Source organism: Calliopsis andreniformis, chromosome 2 (genome assembly GCF_051401765.1).
Source record: "Calliopsis andreniformis isolate RMS-2024a chromosome 2, iyCalAndr_principal, whole genome shotgun sequence".
NCBI classification, from domain to species: domain Eukaryota; kingdom Metazoa; phylum Arthropoda; class Insecta; order Hymenoptera; family Andrenidae; genus Calliopsis; species Calliopsis andreniformis.
The window spans coordinates 14699276-14721996 of record NC_135063.1 but is presented as its reverse complement, the minus strand read 5'-3'; the positions used below and the strand labels follow the sequence as shown (position 1 = coordinate 14721996).

Genomic DNA, 22721 nt, shown 5'->3' with positions numbered 1-22721 from the left:
TTTTTTAGTACAGTTCATTTTTATCGCCTGGATAAATTTATTATTGCTGAATAAATATATCGTTAAATAGATCTGCTAAAGAAATATACACTTATTATTAATAATTTTTGCATCGAAGTTAAACTCTTCCTTTGATATTTTTTTTCAATATTTTTTGTAACTATATTTCGTTTCCAATTACGCGTGTACTGTAAAGTTCCATTTCTGGGCAATAATGGCCAAACAAAATTTAACATTTGTTTATCTCGTATTTGTACGTAGCGCGTGTGATCGCAAGCCTCGCATACAAATGACTTTCCACAAAATTTAACAGGAGCCATTTCGGGTGTAGGTAGAAGATCGATTCAAAGCAGAGCTGAAGCTCCAGTTTGCGAAACTGGAGGTACGTCGAACAATAGTTGACATTTGTGCAGTAAACTAAATTAGTGCAATGCTCTGAACTAACAGCCATTTTCGTTCTGCATCTGGATTAAATTCTTAAATGATTTAACTTGAGCTTGTCGTTTCTGTGGAATAGACTTTATTAGTTCAATTCTGCATCTGAGGGAAATGATAAACGAAGAAAAATAAGTGTACGCAGAAATAAATTCCGAAAAAGATGTAGCGTTACAGCACAGCAAAAATGGAAACGCTACATCGTGGGATTAAGCACAGCACTGGAGGATATTACCTCAGCTGGAGAGAAAAAGAGAACACACTCGCCTAAGCGCTGGCAGGTTTGGAGAAATTCAAGGAACAACTTTCGTATTTATCCTTTGCTTTCGTACGTGCACTCTTAATGATATTGAATTATTCATTGACCAAGTCCTGCTTCTATCTCACATAATTCATATTCTTTACTCGGTATCTTTCGATCGTATTTTTATTTCCTTTGAAAATAAAAATAGTATCTACGGAACGATGAGCTTGTAAAATAGTGCAATTAAGATTGATTGCTACTATTGTTCCTGTTGATATAACTTAGACTCACATGATAGCTCTCGATTCAAGGTAATCGATTCGGCTTCGAATTTGAGAAACTTTTGCAGTAACTTTGAAGGTCCTCTCGAGAATAGCCGATGAACTCGAAGAATCAGAGGCAATATTTGAAACTAATTATCACAGCGAAACTTTTTATTGGGCGACTATCGATAGAATCGAGAAATTCTTTCAGACTTCAAAGAATGTTCATTTCACTGGCATTACCTTAGCCTTCGTTCACTGAATAGTTAACAAATAATAAATGAAGTATCCAGTTTTTTAATTCGCGAAACTTTCCCTTAAATCTGAGGATATGTTTAGTATGTTAAAAATTGCGAAGTTTGATGGAACATACAGACTAGCAAAAATTTTTTTCACAGATACCGTTTCCGGTGGCATAAAGTTCGAACCTTCCCTTACAATTTAAAAAAAAGATCAAGACGCTGCGATTTTTTTTCGCAAAGTTACAGCATTTTAAAGTAGACCTTGTATTTTGACCACACATCGCGTAGTGTCAATACTTAACAAAAATGCAAGGTCTACTTTGAAGTCCTGTAACTTTGCGAAAAAAAATCGAATCGACCTGATTCTTTTTTTAACTCAAAGTAGAAGGTCCAAATTATATGCTACTGTGAATGATATCCCGAAAAAAAATTTTAACAAGTCGCTGCATTCAGCCGAACTTTGGAATTTGTCGTATTGAAAATTGCGAATTTTGACGAAATGCAGAGACCAGCTAAAATTTTTTTTCGAAATGTCATTCAGAGTGGCATAAAATATGAATTTTCCCCTTCAATTTAAAAAAAAGATCAGGTCGCTGCGATTTTTTTTCGCGAAGTTACAGCACTTTAAACTAACCCTTGCATTTTGATCATGTACATTCAACATTGGCCCTGGTCAAAAATGCAAGGATTACTTCAAAGTCCTGTAACTTTGCGAAAAAAAATCGCAGCGACTTGATTTTTTTTTTAAATTAAAGGGGAAGGTTCGAACTTTATGCTACTGTAAACGGCATTCCCGAAAAAAATTGTAGGATGCCCGTACATGCTGTCAAACTCTGCAGTTTCCAATACGATAAATATGCTTTCAGATTTAAGGGGAAATAGAGAATAAAAATGAAAATTTTCTGCTAAAAGTACGAGATGCACGCGATGATAGTCCAATCCAAGCGCAACACACCAAAGAGGTGCTCTCCGAGACGCGCCTGGTCGTACAAATCGACCCTTTCAGGCGAACCAAAGAGGGTCTCAAGAGTGTTCGTCGAGGCGCGTTGCACAAGAGGGGACGTGTTTTTGGACTGAAACGGGTGCTCTGCTCGAAAATTTGTGCATCACGCGCGATCGCACAGATGGGAACAAAACCTTCGAAATTTCCATAGCACGCTCAAGCTAAATCGAATCCTCGAACAAGATTGCATTAGCGCATCTCAGAAAAAGCACCAGGAAAATCGAATTCCGAATAAATGAGGGCGAAGAATAATAGAGAAATCGTCGACTTTAAATTCTAGCATTTCCTTCCATTAATTACCATCATTTGTTCACCTCGAGTAGAAACCATTTCGCGTAAATTTTTCAGCCCTGCAAATTAGTCGCCACTCTGATAGAAACAAAAGCTTTACATTCCTCCTTCGAGCCTCTTTTCAAGGGATAAAATATATCGTCGAAACGAAACAAAAACGAGCTTCACGCGCGACATGCGAATGAAAAGCATGGAAAAAGCAACGAAGCGAGCACTTCCCGCGAATTTGCATGAGAATAAGTGGCACAGAGTCATCGGTCTATATTTCACTCGAGTGCCTTTTCTTCCTTTCCCGAGTGGTCTCAATAAAATCGTGACTTAACGCCTAATCGAGAGTAAATTGATCAAGAATTGGACAGATGAGCAGACGGGGTATAATTGATAGCAGGCTTTGATAGCGACGCGTTAGACTGGGAAACTCTTGCATAAAGAGGGGCAAATAGCTCTCTCTTAATCATCTCCCCCTCTTCTGGAATACTTTGCACAGTACAATACCTCGAGCATTCGCTTTTGTGCTGACTCTCTGTCGGTAGTTAAGTATTAGACGAGAACTTGATGGATTCGTTTCACGTCGAAAGAAGTATGGCGTCGAATAATGTTTCCACTTCGGCTGCTTCATCCCCTAATGCGCTTTAATTGGAGGTCATTGCTCTTACAGCAATTCTCGAAGCGTATAGGTGGATTGAATTATTCGGGATTAACTGGAGAACAGTAGAAGTCAAAAAAACATTTTTCGTGGTACTTGATATTAAAATGAATTCTTGAGATATTAAAGAAGTAAAAAGTTTAGAAAAGAAATCAAATTTTTGGAAAAAGAAGATGCTAATCTGTTAAGCCATTCATTTCTCTGCAAATCCGAATAGTAAAAATTGAGTTAGTATAAATATTATAAAAAATTGATATAGATGGAATTATTACTATGCGTGTTATCGTAAAACCTCATCGAAATCAATTTTAATCGCACGTGTTCTGCATTTCATTTGGCCAATAGCGTAGAATTTACAAACGCGTAAATTTCATTTGGATAGAATTCAAGAGAGACCTATTGTTTGCGATCGGAATTTAATTGTAGATACACTTCAACCTGGCTTTGCGTATTATAATATATTACTTAACGATCGATAATTTATTAGTATTCAATATTGTCAAATAAATTTTCATCTGGAACAATTTACGACAAATTGAATATTTATGTCCCATATTTTGGTCTTCAATTAGGGTATTTTACAGAGCATTTTCATTTCTCATAAAAGAAAAGTTATTAGTATCTACTTGGAGTCATCTAGGTACTACCATCTCTTTTAGCAGAACCTAAGTGCAATTTCAGAAGTACATATGTATGAAACTAAAAGCCTTGTTAACTATCCCAAAACACGAGTTAACACAGTAGCCAAGTTGCTCCCCTGTTTTCGTAGATTTGTTTTTCACTTGTAAGCAGAGTACTCGGTTAATTAGCGAAATTAAGCCGTCACTCGAGGCGAATTCATTGTTCCAGTCCTTTGTGAGTTCCATAGTGAGGGAAGAAAGAGGAAGTATGCACCAAAGAAATGCAGTCAAGGGGAATTAATCCTGGCTGGGCGAGCCTTCAAATGCAAATGATCCCAGAGGAAAAAGATTATTCAGAGTTAAAAATGCAAGTGTCCTGAAACTCCTGCATACCAGAATTTTACCCAATTTTACAGACAATTATTTCGCGAATTTGCAATCTATTTCCCTTCTCTGTCTCTAAATTTCATTCAAACCGAGAACCAATATTTGTCTATTAATCGCTAAATGCAAATAATACATTCCAGACAATTTATAGAGAGATGCTTTGAGGATTGCAATTCCTGCGGTCACTTGGAGTGATCACAAAGGCGACATCGATACGATGCCAAGGAAGACGCGATCTTTAGACGACCATCATTAAAATGAATAGCAGATCTAAAGGAAATTCCCGAGGATTAAAGGGGAAAAGCGACTTTTATCTTTGGACCGTTTTAAGCAAGATCAGAGAACTATGTCCTGAGCTGTCGTGTATCTGGGTCGAGCTAAGTCTGGATCACTAAAATTTAAAAGAACGATTACCCGCGTGCTTGGCCGAACCGTGGCCACCGTCTTTTGAGATACTTTAATGAGGTCTTCTGTACTTTATCCGCTTTTGAAACCCTTTTCAATCGACAACATTATTCGCGTAGTCTTCTGAAATCCTCGCGAAACTCTTTGAGGTAATTCTTCGCGCGATATAATTACTCTTATCTTCAAAGTTACTGCCTCGAAGCGTATACTGTTTGCAATTATTTACATGTGCGAATCTTACGAGGGATGATTATGATGATGACTTCAAATTCAAAAGCTATATCCTCTATTGTAAAAGCTGATCTTTGAACTGTTGTAACTTTATGATAAAAAATCGTAAGACAGTGAGCCTAGTCTCATTTTAAAGGGCAATGCCTCTACTTTATTATCCCTGAGTTGAATTTTCTCAGAAAAATTTTTCTGCTCGGCTGCCGCCCGAGAAAAAGAAGATGATTTCTCTTGGAATTTTTTCCGAATTCAGTCAGCTCTCCAGAACTAAATGAATTTTTCTGAGGACTTATTCTATAGTAGATTCCAAGTCTGAAGCCTTCCCTTTCCAACGGGACCTTCCAGAGTGATCTACGATTTTTTTTCGCCGAGTTACGGCAGTTTGAATGAAAAGTGGGAATCCGGTATCAGAATACCGCTGCGATCCAAAGCTTGAAAAAGTAGTCGAACTTTGAGCTGCTATAACTTCGTGAAAAAAAATCACATGGCAGCGAGCCTAGTCTCATTTTAAAGGGCAAAGCCTCTACTTTATCATCCCTGAATTGAATTTTCCCTAAGATTTTTTTCTACTCAACTACGAGTCGAAAAAGAGAAACTGGTTTCCCCATTTATTTATTGATATATATATATAACTGGTTTCACTTATTTATTTCGATACTAACTCCCTCAGCAACTGAATACAAAGAGGTAAATTCAACTTGACAAGCTTCACAAATCCAAATAAAGAAAAATCAACAAATCATCCAATCCAAAAAATAGTATTTCACCATGAACTACCTCAATTCAATAAAAGACCCTTTTCAGGCAATCAAGCAAATCACTGTAGCTCGATGGGAAAATAAATATAAATTGGCCGTGATGCGCTGCAGCCTTTTGAAACAGGACTTCCGTCTGGATGAACAACCTCCAGCTAACAAAAAATCACGTATCGGATATCCCGAGCTCGTAAGAGTTATTCTGAAAGACGGCAAGCACTGGAATACAGATACCACCTACTGGTTACCCACAGCCGTTCACGTTTCAAAAGCAAGAGCACTCGAGGACCTCGTTTACTCAAGATTGCGTTCATACGTTTGATACAGACCGATGGATTCATATCCTACTCTCGGCGCAACTTCCAGGAATTTCGCAAACTGTGCACTCCGCTCTCTTAAGAACCGCCCTCGAATACTGATTACATTGTTCGATAAGCTTGCCCGTGCGAATGATAAATTTGTTTCCCATGATCTTGGTGAAAGTTGCACAGGAAACACAATGCTAATGAGACAAGGGATGGTTCGAGCTCCGAGGATAATCAAGGACTAAATTTCTTTGGATAATTTAGTTCGAGAAATTTGGCTACGAAGGGAGGCTGAATTTCTGGGGAATTTATGTTGGAAGCAGCTTTATTATTTAACAAGATTAAGGAGATTAATTCTTTTTAAGTGTTTGTAGCCAATTAAGTCTAAAATATTTAGTCTATTAAGTAGTTATGGGTTCCATGTAACTCAATATTGTATCAGGAATGCTTCATTAGCAGAAAACCTCGAGCATTTCAGCATGTTTCGTTCATTGGGAACAGCACTTTAGAACTTGTAGCTTACCCTCGCAAGACCACTCGAAAAGTCTGATTTCTCGAATTGCTTATCGCCTCGTATCTGATCCTGGTCTATTTACACAACTACGGAGCCAAGTTTTCGCCTTCCTAAACTAGTTCGCCAGAGTACAGCCTGGATCTCGATATACTTTCACACGTCGACGAAAATTGTCGATTACAAGAGGAAACGAGATCACCATAAGATAAAACAAAAATCAATTCTGTGTTCTAAAACGCATGAATTGAGAATGTTGGAGAGATTTGGGGCAACTCGATTCCTGAAATTAAATAACTGGTTCGATTGGACATGCGTTAGCAACTTTGACCCTTTGTGGTTCCAGTTTCGCCCGACAAGGGTTATTACTACTAGCAGAGTCAACTTTGGTCTGAACAGTGCTACATATGCGGAATAAAGTAGTAAAAGTTACTTTCGGCAGACATATTTTACCCTGTTATCGTTAGAACGTTATAGTATGTAGAGTTTAGATGCAGTTGCTTCAAACATTAGACATCTTACGTATCTGCAAGGGACACCATAACAGGAAAAGTTGCACCATAGTTCAGTCCCTGTCCTTTAAACCAGCTTCAGACAATATGGCTAATGTTGGCAAATGGATATTAAATTAGTTTCTCCGTGAGAACTTCAGTGACAGCCACTGTTCACACTCTGAATGACTGAGGTATTTTTATATTTATCGAAATATGAAAATTGTGTTTGTGGAATAATTTTAAAAAACGCATGAATTTCAAACAGAAATATTTAAAAAATTCAAACTGATTTTCACGTTTTGAAATTTCAAAAATAATTTAAATTCAAATCAAATGCCTAACGTTAAAAATTAAAAGTCTAAAATTAATTTGAATTCATAATTTCAATTCTGAATAAAATGCATACGTCTCTTCAGCTTAAACTAACTGTGAGTCGTTCGTTTTAATGAAGAATCATATTAGGTACTAGAGAATAATCGTGTAACTTCTAGCTCTGGCTTAATACGTATAACCACATCGTCAAAGGCACCTCTGTGAACCACTCAACGTAATCGTGAGACGAATACAATTCTCTGGAAATCAGTTGGCTTAACGATGAAGCACACTTCAACACGCTTGCATTATGATTTTACTCCAAATCGTAGCGATTATTTAAAGGGAATATTTCAAAGCTTTGGAGGACTAACTTCTTTTATTCCTCGATTCTTTTCAGTTACAAGTTTCAGAAAATGAGAGGATCCTCAAAATATTGAAACATTTCAATAGTAAATATATCCAAAAAGTGAATACATCCAAAGCGCCATCGTTGCAAAGGAGCTGCATTGTTATTTACATGCTTCTTATCACGTTATGCATGTTATTTATGCTGCATTTATACCAGATCAACAAGAACGCTTGATAAAATTTTCGAAATGTGATATCTACGTATCATACACATTCACGGGGTCGCTGTATTTGCATAATTTTAATTTCGATGCATCTCTGAATCCGTGAACGTAGATAAAATCGCATGCATTCGATAATAGAGCACAATGTCTCTAGCAACAGTGGCGTCTGCATATAGAGAAATGGGACGCTACATGTATCCAATCTGCATATCTTAATTCGAATGGCTACCTTATGGGTATCGTGCAAGCTTCTGTTGAACGACGATAGTATCTCTATCTTCGAAACCTTCACTTTGTAAGGTATCGACGTACGTTTCTTTATAAAATACTTAAAATAATCTCCACGTTTTATACTTTCTCATGAAAAGAACAATAAGAATATTTAATGAATAAAAAGCAAGTAAAATGAAAAGTTTGTCTCTCTTCGTGAATTATCCCCATCCTTCTATTACTGATGCAACTCAGTGGAAAGTTTCACTGATTAAAAAAAGTAGCCTAGACAGTTTGTGAGTTTTATAGCGCAAACAGTGAGTCGTAAAAAAGTGGACAAAATTGACAACTGTTAAAACAGAGTGCGTATCACCGTGGATCCACGCAAGCTGCAAAACAGTCGGGTCGTTAACAATCTGAACGTCAGTAAAAGAGGCAAACTACGAAGGGAGTTTCTACTGCGAGCTTCCTCAAGCTAGGCTTTATACGTGTAGTTAGATCCTCGTTTCTACGACCGACAGTCGTAACTCTATTGCATCTGTTAAAACAGTCGACAGCACACCCACTCACGTCATCCACAATGCAAGAAACTTTTGCGAAATTTTTCTAGTGTTTCTAGATAACAAGGAAGTACTTTATGCTTCGATGAGAACGAGCATTCATTAGCTTATTGTGTACTCTGACGATATATAACAATTATGGCCAAACTGTGGTGCACGAGTGAGAAAGTAGAGGCTTTACCCTTCAGAATGAGACTAAGCTCACTGCCGTATGATTTTTTTTCACAAAGTTACAGCAGGTCAAAGTTCGACTATTTTTTCTGTCTTGGATCGATGCTATTCTAAGACTCGATTCTCACTTTTCATTCAAATCGCCATACCTCGACGAAAAAAAATCGTAGATCACTCAGCATGGTCTCATTCGAAATGGAAGGGTTCAAACTTGAAATCCACTGTAGAATAAGTTGCAGAAAAAATTTATTCCGTTCCGGACAGACCAGTGAATTCGGAAAATGTTTTAGAAAAAACAACCTTCCCTTTCTCGACTTGCAACAGACTAAAAAAATTTTTCTCGGAAAATTGAATTCAGAGATGATAAAGTAGAAGCTTTGGCCTTTAAAATGAGACCAGGCTCATTACCATACGATTTTTTTTTGCAAAGTTACAAAAAATCAAAGATTGGCCATTTTTTGGATCTCTAGATCAGTGCGCAATTGCGATCCCTGAGTCACACTTTTCGCTCAAACTGCCATAATTCGGCGAAAAAAAATCGTAGATCATTCAGCGTGGTCTCATTCGAAAGGGAAGGCTTCAAATTTGAATTCTATTGTAGAATAAATTGCAGAAAAAATTTATTCCGTTCTGGAGACTCCATTGAATTGGAAAAATATTTTTGGAATAATAACCTTCTCTTTCTCGACCTGCAGCAGACAAAAAGAATTTATTTCAGAAAATTCAATCCAGGGATAATAAAGTAGAAGCCTTGTCCTTTATAATGAGACTAGGCTCACTGCTGTACGATTTTTTTTCCTACAATTACAGCAGTTCAAACATCGACACTTTTTCAGTCCAAAATAAAAAGTTTCAAACCTTCAAAAAAGTACCTTGAATATTTCCCTACCAAATTCCAAAAATTCCTCACACATTCTTTGCTCAATTGAGCCACTACATGCATTAGCATTCACCAGGAGCAGACACATCAAGGGTTGAAGCAGCGTGTCCCAGGGTCAAAAGGCTTCTGTTCCCGTTTGCGTAGAGACACACGGAAAGCTTTGCACCTCTTTGGAGATTGTCTTGTACGTCGAGACAACTAAACCGTATTCGCCAGGCTGAAGATGGTTTTGCAGGATTTGCTGGCGCACAGAGGAAATATCTCTCCACAGGATTGCTTCGCTCTTCTTTGCGCTGTTTTTGCGACCAGGCTCCTTTGAGCCTGCACTGGGGTTCAAAGCCGTGCTCGAGACCGCTTTCGTCTAGAAAAAGCCAGCTGTCCGACAACGTGTCTCTAGCAACTACTGTACATCAGATTAGTTCCTGAACTTTGCCCGAAAGAAGATGGAAAGGAAGAATCCAAGGGTCGAACTTCTTCCTCCCTTTATGTATTGCTTTTCTGAGCTGCATCGTTTCTTTGGACTCGAGAAAGTTTGCTGAACTTTCTTCTGGTTTCTTCATCTTTGCCTTTTACTTTTTTACAGGGCTAGCCAAGTTGTTCCTCTCAGTAGTATTAGAATATATTGTATATTATATCACTGACACTTTCTAGCGTTGTCGACTGTTTTAGCATTTAGCTAAAGGTCGATTATGTGTGGTGTCTACTTTTGCTCAATAAAAGTGTTTCATTTGGATCTTATATGTAACTGATACGAAACACTCAGGTCACATTCAGAGGAAATTATTCTGCGATTCAATGAAACGTTCTGGCCTTCGTAAATCGGAGCTCAGACCTCTGTGGAAGACACAGGGGAAGGAGGAATCACGATAAATCTGCGCGACCCGAGCTGTACTGAGTGCCATATATCGAATTACAATTTCAAACCAAAATCCTAGGTGATATTAGAAATTCAGCAGCATTTCGAACTAACGCTATTTCTGTGTCAACTGCACGCTCGAGGATTTCGAACTCTCCCTTTATGGTACATGGAACGCGAGACAAACGGCACCCTGCCGACCAAGCGATCTTCGCGAGAAAGTTGTCTCGCGACGAAGAACAGTGACTACTTATTGCGAAAGCCATTTCAGAGAGAATCAGTTTAGAAATTGTGTTATTAAGTTTTATTCATTTCTAGAGATAATATCCAATAAATGGAAATGGATGAGAAAAGTAGAATTATCGAAAAATTGAGAGAAGAATTCCAAGTTACATTGTTACCATAGAAATGACCTGTGATGTTGAAGTCAGACTGGGAAATTTGCACAGCGAGCTTCGAGGCCATGTTAGAGAAACTTCACCCTTGTGCCATTTCTCGTTTCCTTCACTTCGCTGTTTTCGCTCTGACCTCCGAGCAGTAAAGAGGGCCAGTCAAGTGTGACACCGCAATTTGGACGTTTGGAAGTCCAATTCGGAGACGACGTTCACCTCCAGCAATTGCTGGAAATCATTGAAAATGCGGATACGAGGACAGCCGCACTACAGAGACGAGAAATACTGCAAACCTTCGACTCTGTCGGCTCGATTCAGACTTTTTCCTATTTTTAGATATCCACATGCATACATCTATGAATAATACATTAGCTAAACTGACTGTGAGCTGTTCACAGGTCAAAGTGATTAATTCTACTTTCTCAATTTTTTCAAATTTCAGTGCTAGAGCACTCGATGCTTGTCTTTTTATATTTAAGATAAATAGAAATATTCTAGTTGTTGAACTAAACTTATACACTTCGCAGGAAAATTAAAGGATCGCTAATTTTGGGTCGAAAAATTGTCGATATTCGAACTGCTGTAACTTTGTGAAAAAAAATCGCTAAGGGCTGAGCCTAGGCTCATTCTAAAGAGTAAAGTCTCTACTTTTTCACTCTTAAGTTGAATTTTTCCAAAAAAAATTCTTCACTCCATGACACCCCGAGAAAGAGGAGATGGTTTTCCCCAGAACCTTTTTCCAATTCAGACAGCTCTCAAGAACTCGATAAATTTTTTTAGCGACTAATTTCGCAGTGGATTTCAAGTGTGAGGTCTCCCCTTTTCAGTGAGACTTTAAAAATTGACCTACGATTTTTTTTCGCCGAGTTATAGTACTTTGAATAAAAAGTGTGCCTTTAGTTATTCTAACGTCAGCGAAATACTTCCTTCAAAGTGCGATAAATCGGCAAGAAAAAATCATAGATCAATTTTTAAGGTCTCCTCGAAAAGGAGAGACTTCACACTTGAAATTTACTGCAAAATTAGTCGCTAGAAAAATTTATAGAGTGCTTGAGAGTTGTCTGAATCGGGAAAAGTTTCTGGGAAAAACCATTTTCTCTTTCTCGGCGTGTCATGGAGCGAAGAATTTTTTTGGCAAAATTCCACTCAGGGACGTGAAAGTAGAGGCTTTGCCCTTTAAAATGAGCCTAGGCTCAGCCCTCTACGATTTTTTTTCACAAAGTTACAGCACTTCAAAGGTCGACAATTCTTCGACTCAAAATTAGTAATCATTTAATTGTCTTCCGAAGTGTAAATTCAATTTGAGCTCCAAAATGTGTAAACGTTTAGCATGATGAGACCAGTAATAAAGCACCACCACAGTAAAGGACTGTCCAAACGAATAGCTTCCTCTTATCGGTGCATTATCAATTGTCAGGGACATTCAGGGTCTCGCTGTAGTTACGTATGGGTGCAGGGCCGAGGCAAGATATAATTTGTATTGGCCCCTGATTCGCGGCAACGTAATCACATCGGGCGTAGCCAAATTAGCCGTGGTTTACGCTTTGATACGAATAGTAAATGTGGTTTGCTGCTGCCGATAAATTATCACTACGCGCGTAATTACTATCTCATTTCGAGCGATGCAACCCCTGTAATGTACTTAGCATCAGTGGTGCACGCGTGGCACGTCGAAACAAAGACAAACGGAATCCTTAGTTTGAAGGATTTGTGAGAGAAATGCTAATCAATGGTAGAGCTTTCGAAATTTTTCCTACAGGCGTACAGACTTTGGGAAATCTGCTTAATAAGTCTGGGGAAAAAATCTTGAACAAGTTCTATTATTCAGGAGGATAGTTATTGACAATAAGGGCGATAATTAATGAGAAACCTGTTCGCAGCAGTGAGTGAATTCCACGTCAAATTGTCCGCGAGTTTGAAAGGAACGAACTCCAATTTCATAATTAATATCGGGTAAATTACTATAGTATCGTAAGGAATCGACTGCAATTCCCTTGACACAGAACGCGCTATAGAACCAATTAACCCGCAACACAAAATGCGAGATCGTGAAACTTGTTTAATTCCAAGTTGAACAAGTTAGACACACAAACAAACTTTCTATTTATCCCAAGTAAATTGTAGGTGCTACTTCAGTCGGGCCACATTTATTTCATTGAGCTACGAATCTGTAGCACAAAAGTCACGAGACCAAAGTTTCGAGATCAAAGATTGGTATCGTGAAAATATTACATTTCATCAGTTTCACGATACAGAAATATTTCAAAGAAAATCTTGAAAAAATACTTGAAACCGTGCTACAAAAAATTACAAAGAAAATATTACTCTCGTTGTCACACAAATATTTCATTATAATTAAAGCTGAGTTTCCTACTGTTTCCATACAACATTACAATTTCCTCATAAAAAGCAGGAGAGACGATGGGAAACTTTTAATAACTATGTACACAAAGCATGGATCTAGAACGCAATATCGTACGCACATACGCAGATTCATCCATGAGAACGTGGTTTCTGAGAGAATGAAACTGTTCGGTAGTAGTAAAACGTACGATCTCTGACCCCGTTTTAGTAGCTGCCATGCACGCGGTTTCAGACAACCACATCAGTTTATTTGCGTGGAAATCAAGCGGCGTGGATAGGAAACGTTTCTCAGAAGCGGAATGCAACGCACAGGGCAACTTTCTGAGAAGTGTGTTTAGAGGTTCCTAACGTGGGCTGAGTAGGCGATACGAAACGTGACTGTTTCGCCATTTTTGAGTGTTACAAAGGAACGTTTCCCCTTTAAATCGGATCAAGCGAGATCGATGTTGGCTAGACACTGTTTATATCGTCAGAAGCTTTTGTTCAGGAGAAAAACATCAACAGAGTAGCTACTGTTAATATTGAAGTACCCAATTATAGTTGCGCTTATCAGTCTAAGTTATAATTGCGTCCAATATTCCTGCTAATTTTTGCTTCTTTCTTTGGCGATTCACGATCTTCCAATATTCAAATATTCAAATATTCAAATATTCAAATATTCAAATATTCAAAAATTTGAATATTTAAATAGTTTCTAGTCCGATTATTATATTATTATATATTTCAATTTCTACTTTGGAGACCCATTAGCTACATCAATTATTAGTAACTGTACATCAATACAAACGTATTATATTCATTGTCAATATTTCAGTATTTTCGATATCATTAAAGGTGTAAGAAAATATCATAAATTGACTTGGTTGACAAGACACTAATTTGACAGATAATATAGAAAAAAATTGATGTTTGCAATACAGGCTTAAATACAGCTATGATAAAAAATATTAAATAATAAAATAACGTAATTACTAAAGATAAAAAGCAAAACTAGTTAAATCCCATTCAACCAGCGATAGCGTTAATAAAATCTGTTTCCGCCAGAAATAAACTCGAGAAGTTCTCGTGTCGAGAAATTACTACTAAATTGAGCGAAACTGTAACTACTGGACATACACGGTAACGATGCTAAACTGAAAATGGAGAAGACAGTCGAAGCGGAAGCAGAAATAAGAGAAAATGGATAGTGTCAGCATCGACCAATTTACCAGCACCCCTGGGAATAAACTTTCAATTGCTACAACTCGATAAAGAGGATAAATTAGATATTTTGTTACAAACTTGCAGTTTTGACTTCCCTTACACCCCCGTGACCGTCACCACTCGATATTCCATCAGACGTATCAGAAAATCCTCCACCATTAAATCATTTCAGTCGAATCTGTAATTTCCTTTAACTCATTTCTTTTGCTTTCATTGGGCGGATGAAAACGGTGTATTCATTCTGTCGATAAAGTATTATAGCGAACTCTCATGTAAATGTAGGACGCGATAAAAAATGCAAGGAACAATTTCCTTTGCCAATGGAAATCGAATCTGATGAGATGACATCAGGCGTTAAAGTTATTTCAGGACTGTTAAGACTAAAAAAAGGTCCTCGAAGGAATTTTAATAAAAAGTCAAATGATCTGCTCTCGAGAAGTGTTGAATAATACTTAAACGCTAAAAATACGATTAAAACGTTCTGAAATGTTCTACATTAAAGTCTAAAAGTATATCTCATTCGTTCTCGCCTTCAGCAGATCGCAGAGAGTGGAGAAATGCTAGGCTCGAGTGTCGGTTCCACCCTAGAGGAAAAAAGGTCGAGAAGGTCTGGAACATATACTGCGCCAACCCTGAATGTGAGCTGTCAGTGGTTCTAAACTGTAGCCAAGGATCAACAGAAATACTCTATCGCTAATGTGATGCAGCGAAACCCTTTTCAGCCAACCCCGCCCCTCCCAAATGTTTCAATACTCCGCGAAAGCTAAAGAGATATTTCAAACTCCACCCTAACAATGTTAGCAGCGGCAATTCATTACCAATGCATTCGCTCTAGTACAATCAATTATTATCGAATCAGTTTCCAAAATATCAGGCATTGAAATGCCACGCATTTTCCCATTAGAATGAGCGCAAAGTTGAGAGCTCGCGCGCACCTTTTACAACCCCCGCGTTCTCCTTCCGTGTGCATGCGAAACGAAACACAATTGGAAGTTCGATGCGAGTGCATGCATAATTTATAGAATACTAAACGAGACTGGTACGTGTCAGGATTGTAATCAGGCTTAAACAGATGGCTTTCAGCCTCTTATATATAATATGCTTCGAAAATTGCGCACGCAGCGAGCGCTAATTTCCTAGTTAATTAAACCGTGCTATCAGCCCTGTTGCAAATAATAAGGAGAGAAAAGAGTTACCTAGCGCAAGGGTTTGTTGAATGATTAAATCCTAATTTCTTAGGACCACGCTACTGGCGGATGAATAATTACTCTGAGACTTCATGTATTCTTATAGGAGATCTATCACTGTCTACCTTTTGAGTAACAAATGTTTCTAGGATTTGAATACATAAAATACATATGTACTGCTAATAAAATTATGAAAGTAGTTTAAGGAAAAAATTGAAAAAAGTTGAATTTCTTATTCATTTGGGGTTGCATGAATTGAAGTCACAAAACAAGTAGAATATTCTACTGTTTTAAATTCTTTACTTAGACCACTTTCATAATTATTAGCACACACGCGTGTCTGTACGTTCTATATATTTCTCTGCTAATATTGTTGAAACTTTCATTGGCCCAAAACCACCAACGCGGAAGTTACGCAAAATTGCTCTCCCTGTGAATAGTTAGCCGAATTTCGTCGATGCTTTTGAGCAGATACAGTGAAGGTAGACATTTTGTTAAAAAGAAAACCGATAGACTGTCGTTTGTTCACAAACGCTGGGCCTGCTCAGTTTTCCCAACACTGAACCGACGATATAATGAAACGTCGATATTCAGTCGCTCGTAAAAATCCAGATATTCATACTTAATGAATGTTGAAGGAATATCAGGGGATACCGCAGTGGGTTATACGAGAACCGACTAACTAGCGGAATGCAACCTTCAGCAGATATCCTTCCGAATATGCGTTCATTTGGAGCAGGGCAAAAATTTCTATGCAAACTAGATCAAGAGCAAAATAACTTGCTTCATTCTCTCTACTTCATTTCGTTACTATATGAAACTCGCATAGGCATCAATTTCCAACAATTTTAAAAAACAATTACTGCACTTGTAATTGAGTTCTTGTAGGAATAGATATAAATTGATAGCCACTGTTTCATAGATAGTAATATCGATATTAAAATATATTCAAATTTTCTTCCCATTTTCCTTCTACATTCCTCGCTTACCATATCAGACAATAATTACGATACGACAAATTTAATCACAGTATTTAATTCACAGAGATTATCAGTATTGCTGTGTAATTAGAAATAGCGAAAATTGCGCTGCTGAAAGGTGCGTACTTTAGCAAACGATATTGTTTCAAATCCGTGCAAACTCGACAAAGTTTTTAATAAGAACCACGAATATAAATATCTTATCGTCCCCTTTCATGCCCGCGGATTATAAACATTCCTCCGCAATCAGCATCGTCGTAATAATGAATAAGACGCTTCATCATTGGCGCAAGTCGCTAATTCCCTGCACCAGAAAAAGCTGAACAGGTCCATTGCTAGGCCTATGCAGTTACAAGCCCCGAGTGTTTCTACACTTTTCCAGGCCTCAGTGCACCGTGAATTGCCTCGAATAGGCACAATTTCCGTGTTGTCGAACAGTGTATGCACACGGCGAGACCTCCGAGGAACAGTAGCTGGCCTCTTGTGCTGTTCCTCTTTAATTCATAGACTGAAAACGGTAAATAGTTGAAGACGAGGCTGGCGCGCGGGACGCTCTGTTGCAGCGTAACGCTCCGAGGAGCCTATTATTCCTGGATGAATGGACGGAGCCTTTCGCGGCTGTGTGTCGTCGCGACGCTGGTGAAACACCCTCTAGGTGACGTCAGGGAACGCTGAATCACCGCCTTCCAGGCGGTATTAATTACCCGCGATAATCGCGCTTTAGGTACTCTTAATTGGTTATAGGTAACGACGCGCTTGCCCACTAGATCGAGTCTGAGCAATTAATCGAACCGATCGGACGCGTTCCGCGACTTTTGTCGCTGTTGGAGGACACGTGGGACAGTAAATCTTGATGAGTATTGAAGAGGAGGATTATTCGAATGAATTTTGGGACGTTTTTATTTAGAATTACTGAAATACGAAATTACCGCGAATTTCGGTGAAATTTGACAACCACGAAAATGCAGCCTCGGTTACGAGAGAATTGCATCACATCTGAGCAAGACGTCAAGTGGGAATTCATAAATGTCTGATGCGAGGCTGATATCTACTTGCTTTTGAATTTATTATATCTGTATTGAAGTTCGCCTCGGCTTTGGCTACATATGATGTAGCTGATTTTTGTAATTTATTTCTTGTTTTTTGATAGATACTTTTGTATTGTTCACCTTTTCTACTGAAGTCTAAAGGTGTGAAGTGATCTATGAGGTAAGGAGACTAGTAGCCCTCGAATAAACCAGGCTAACAATAGTAGCCACTCAAGTCGATAATAAGATATCAACAGATAATATAAATCCTACGTATTTTGTTTTTTTTTAGGTATTGAACATGAGTTAAAACGAGATTTAAAACTACGAATGAAAGGCTGGGAAAAAATAAAATTTGTTATACAAAAACTGTGTAGTTTTTCAAAACACATTCTAGCTTTATCAATTTAAGGTCCTATGTAAAAAAATCTCTCCATGAAGCCACATTTTTCAAGCAAATCACAACATTCATTTTGTTTAAAAAAAAAGAGAAAATGATGAAAAATATTTCGAAACAAATGGAAAATTTCCATTCGTACATTTTAGAGAGATAGTGGCGGAAAAATATTTCTAGTGTAACGCGAGGAGAACGCATGAACGGAGTGAGAAAATATGCGACGCTAATCCACGAGATTTTTTTTCGCTCTCCGAATGGAACTCGTAGAAAATGATACGCAGATCTGCGTGGAAAAGCTCAATTGCCTAAAAATTCCGCAAACGACGGAATAAAAATCGTGGGAAAAATGATAATCACATTTCCCAACGTCCCATCTCGATTAAAGCCAAGCCACATCGTTCAGGCTTTTCTTTAAGTTGCATATCTTCTTGCAAATGTGACTTCTCACTCTAGAGTTCCTTTCTAGAGCTTTTTTCCTTCACTTTTAAGCAGTTTTTCTATTCAAACACGAACATGCTATAGAGTGAACGCCCATAAATTGTAATTATAATTTTCGAATAATTAAACAGTAGCTGTTGCATTATTACTTGACTAAAATTTAATATATTATAATAAAGTTATTAGTTAATTAATGTGAGTAATTAGGCAATGTTCCTATGGAATTTGAAAATGTATTTTAGCGTGAATTATCTCCTATATACGATACGAAGATTCACGTTCAATTCCATGGAATTAGCACTCGTGTTTGAGTAAAAACAAGATTGTCAGAGTTGAAAAGCCGACCTAAATTACGATGCCCCGGCGTCGCTATTAGTACCTGAGTTTCATTTCTGTGTGGCGTATTCAAGGTAGTTAACAAGAAAGACGAGAGCGCGATAGAAAGATCTTAATGTCTTCCTTAAAACGCGAGAAACTGTGCCCCCGAACGTTGACCATCTCTACTACGAAAGCAAACTTCGAGAGGAAAAATAATATTCGAGTCACGAAAGGAAAACAAGATGAAAAGAAAGGATATGGAATTTATTTGTGATTCATGAATTTATTCATAAGTAATTTATTCAGGGTTGTATTAGAGATTTTGATCCCTTCATGGGACATTTTTTGTATCCCCAAAAATATAACAAATAAAATTCTATTGAATATAGATAAGTAAAGGATAGAACCATTATCAATACATTATTTAGTTTTGCTTTTTATTCTGTTTAATAAATGAGAATTTTGCTCGATTTTATTCGAGGGATGGGAACTATTTATCAAGTTGCCACCAGGTGGCAGCAGCAATCGAACTTTGCGGACATAAACAAGACGCTTGTTTCCTACGAATAAGAGAACTTTCCAACATTAAATTATGTCTCGCGAGAAACTGTATTAAACTGTTCACCAGTAAATCTGAATGAAAACATTCGCCACTAAATTAGTGTACCTAGTTTTACTAATTATCTAACCAGTTTCGTAGTCAATAATGTTGTAAACTTTCCTAAAGTTTTTTTTTGGAATATACATCTCAATATGGAGAACCATTAAAAGTATACGATATGCATAGTAAGTGTTTGTATAAATCCAACAATCAAGAGACAAATAATTAATTAAATTCTAAAATATAATCTTACTAATGAAAATCAAAAGACAGCATGCATTACAACTCTTTAAAAGAGAAAGAATATTTGAATGGTACTATTACTGAATTTAATTATTTGTCACTGAAAAATTTTATTTTTTATAAATATTGAAATAATTATGCACTCACCAATTGCAGTACATACGCCCAGAATCCTTGTCAATGTTGTTAGATGAGTTTCAGTGTTACTAATGTAGGTAGACATTCCACCAGGGTCCGAGGACAGGTTAAAATCCTTCACGTGTGTCACCATGTGATAAATAATAAATTTAATTGTTTAATACTTTACAACAATACTAAAAGTTAAGCGAATGTAAGTGAAAACTAGTTTGGAAACGAAGAACACGTTTAGCGAACGCGTGAGACGCGAACTATTGCACGAACAGCAACATCCACCCTTCACCGAGGTCAACGCGGAACTGAAAGTTCTCTCGCTGAGTGACTGATTTTGCTGTGCCCGCGCTGGAGCTCGCGCATGCGCAGTTGCGCAGCTCCCCTAACTAAACTTCTCCCACGCTTTTTCAATTGTTTAAATCTGAGATAAATAAGAATTTTACATTTCTGTGTAAACTAATAACTTGATTTGGCATTAAAAAATGTAAATGAATAAAAATAGAGACTAACGTACCAATTATTGTATATTTACAGTACGTACGTTTACAACATGTGCATTACAAAAATATATTCACATGCGCACATAAGCGTGTGTGTTAATTAAACAACATGTATAGACACTGAGTGAGGTAGAGAGAGTTTACAACAATACAGTCATTTATCGAACAACAACGGTATTTAAAATATATATCTTATAGGTTGAAACATTAAGTTCTATCATTTCTCTAACACAATATGCACAATGTTTTTCCCTATTGATAGTCTAAGACACTTTTTAAAAATAGAACACGGTTTAATACTTTAACACATTGATAATGCTTACCATTATTCAACAATAACAACATATTTATATTTTATGGAAATATAAATATATATACAAAAGTTACATGATAGATTTTTTTTTTCAAAAATTAACTAATCGCATCATGACTTCAGTTTTGACTGACTTTTCTTCTTTCTAATTTTACCATTTCCAACGTTATAGTCCCAACCAGTACTAGATACACTTTGTTTACACGATTGTCCAGGAAATATATGTCTCCCTTGAATTTCTAAACCTTCACCATTAATATTATGACTAGTTTGTGCAGAGACAGGCATTATAGAACGAGGAATGGGACTTAAAGGTTTTCTACTACGATGTAGCGGTACTGATGATGATGTTACTGACCTAGAATTATAAAAATAATTTGACAAATGCTGTACATAGATATAAACACATTAATCGTTTTTACGAACCTATTTCTGCTACTAGGAAGCCGCGAAGTTTCTAATGGAGCAAGCTTTATATTCTTTGGCCACACAGCAGGTGAAACAGGAGCATGCCAAGCAGATTGATGACCTGAATTTTTTGCTGAAGATGAATACTTTCCTGAGTAAGAAATGCTTCTACTTGAACCTAGAATAAAATAATATTAATATAAAAAAATATACGTATCTGATTTATTGTACGTATATGCTTGCCTTGAAATGTAGAAACATTTAAGCTTTGCCCCATATATTTAATTGGGGTAGTTTTAACGGTTGAAAAACTTTCCCTGGTAGACAGAATATAAGGTACAGGACTAACTACGATCTTTTCATTAAAAACAGTTCCAAGTTTATTTCTACCTGTATGTGGTCTAAAAAGTTTATCTTCTATGGCAGATATAGCATCTCTTTCGCTTTTTATTGTATCTTTATCTTTACTATTATCATATTTTCTACAAATTAACACAAATCTTAAACACATTTTACATAAGAGTATTATGCATTTATTTTAAAGATGTATTATAAACTTACTTCTGAATGTCTTGCATGTTTGTTTGAGCAATTTCCTTCCTTAGTGGTACAATGTGACTTTCAATTGTCCTATCTTTATTACTTGGAAATCTATTTTCAAGAGAAATAGTTTCTTCAAAATTAATTTTCATACTTTTAGCAGAACTTTTATTACTATGAATAGATGCCTTTTGTATTTGTAAGATTTCACTTAAGTCATTGTCTGCTGAATCAGTTTCATTTGCTTTATTTGGGAATAATTCAGACATGACATAGTCAAAAAGCATATCGAGTATTTTATCATCAGGCATTTTTTCTGATTTATTTTTATGTGAATTCTTTTCTACCTATAAATAAAATAAAAGGATACTACTTTTATTAAAAGCATAAACGATATTTCTTACCTTTGTTGAAACATGCTCTGAAAATATTTCTTCATTAGATGAATCAAAACTATGTTTTGCTTGACTACTGCTTCTACTGAGATCATGGTATTTGCTTTTAGATAGAAATGGATTCTTTCCGATCACTCTTAAATGTGGAATCTGTGTTCTCCATTGTACACATTCTTCCAAAATAGCATTTTGAGACTCATTCACTTGTTCACCATCCTCATAAAGTGTATTTTCAATAAGTTCCCATTGCTGCATAACTTTGCAAGTAGCAATGTTTTCCATTTCTGATGAATACGACATACATGTTGTTGCACTATTTCCATCCCATGCTGATACACGATCATCAACATCTTTCCAAACCTTTTTTGTCTGTAAACTTGGCAATTGGAAGTGATCATTTGATTCATCTTCATTATCTTCATAATTTCTTGACCGTGATGAATTTTCAGGTACTTTTGTCCTTTGAGTTAATGTGTGCAGTCTAAATTAAAATGCAAATATCATTACTTTTTTCGGTAAAATAGAAGGAATTTTACATTTACAAAAAATTGTTTAACTGTTTATAATAAATGATCATTTAGGTGCATTAGTTTGAAGAGAAGTTTTCTGACTGAAATGATGTAAGAAAAAGTGAACAGAATAAATACAGTATAACTAGGAAACGTACGTATTCCGTTTAAGTGCCTTTTTATGCATTTCATGCTTCTTGAAATGTATCCTTCGTCAATTAAAATCACTATCAATAATTTATTTCCGAACCCTTAACCCCGTTTATTACGCGAAACCTTCAATGGAGTGCACGATAATTTTATTGATTACTTTATAAAAGTACATGTTTAGCCTAAACGTTCAATTTGAATCATTCTACCGCCATCGCATTTTATTAATG

At 36.8% G+C, this 22721-nt stretch overlaps 2 protein-coding genes across 3 annotated transcripts in view; both read right to left on the bottom strand.

Annotated features, from left to right (window-relative positions):
* LOC143185906 (uncharacterized) overlaps positions 1–19953 on the bottom strand; it is a 44371-nt gene extending 24418 nt beyond the window's left edge. Inside the window, exon 1 of the mRNA XM_076389223.1 lies at positions 19692–19953. Coding sequence (XP_076245338.1) covers positions 19692–19815 — 124 coding nt within the window. The 5' untranslated portion in view covers positions 19816–19953. The remainder of the gene's footprint in view (positions 1–19691) is intronic.
* Positions 19954–20188: 235 nt separating this feature from the next.
* On the bottom strand, positions 20189–22666 carry LOC143186557 (uncharacterized). Of its 2 annotated transcripts, none has more exons than XM_076390244.1 (6): positions 22500–22666; positions 21842–22313; positions 21459–21784; positions 21141–21379; positions 20916–21075; positions 20189–20847 (listed from the first exon to the last, which is right to left on the bottom strand). In XM_076390244.1, exons 1-6 carry the CDS (start codon positions 22526–22528, stop codon positions 20601–20603), a joined length of 1473 nt encoding a protein of 490 aa, XP_076246359.1. In that variant the 5' UTR covers positions 22529–22666; the 3' UTR covers positions 20189–20600. The 2 variants fall into 2 exon arrangements, with proteins under 2 accessions (XP_076246359.1, XP_076246364.1); XM_076390249.1 differs by having other exon boundaries at positions 21141–21364.
* Between the last annotated feature and the right edge of the window lie 55 nt (positions 22667–22721).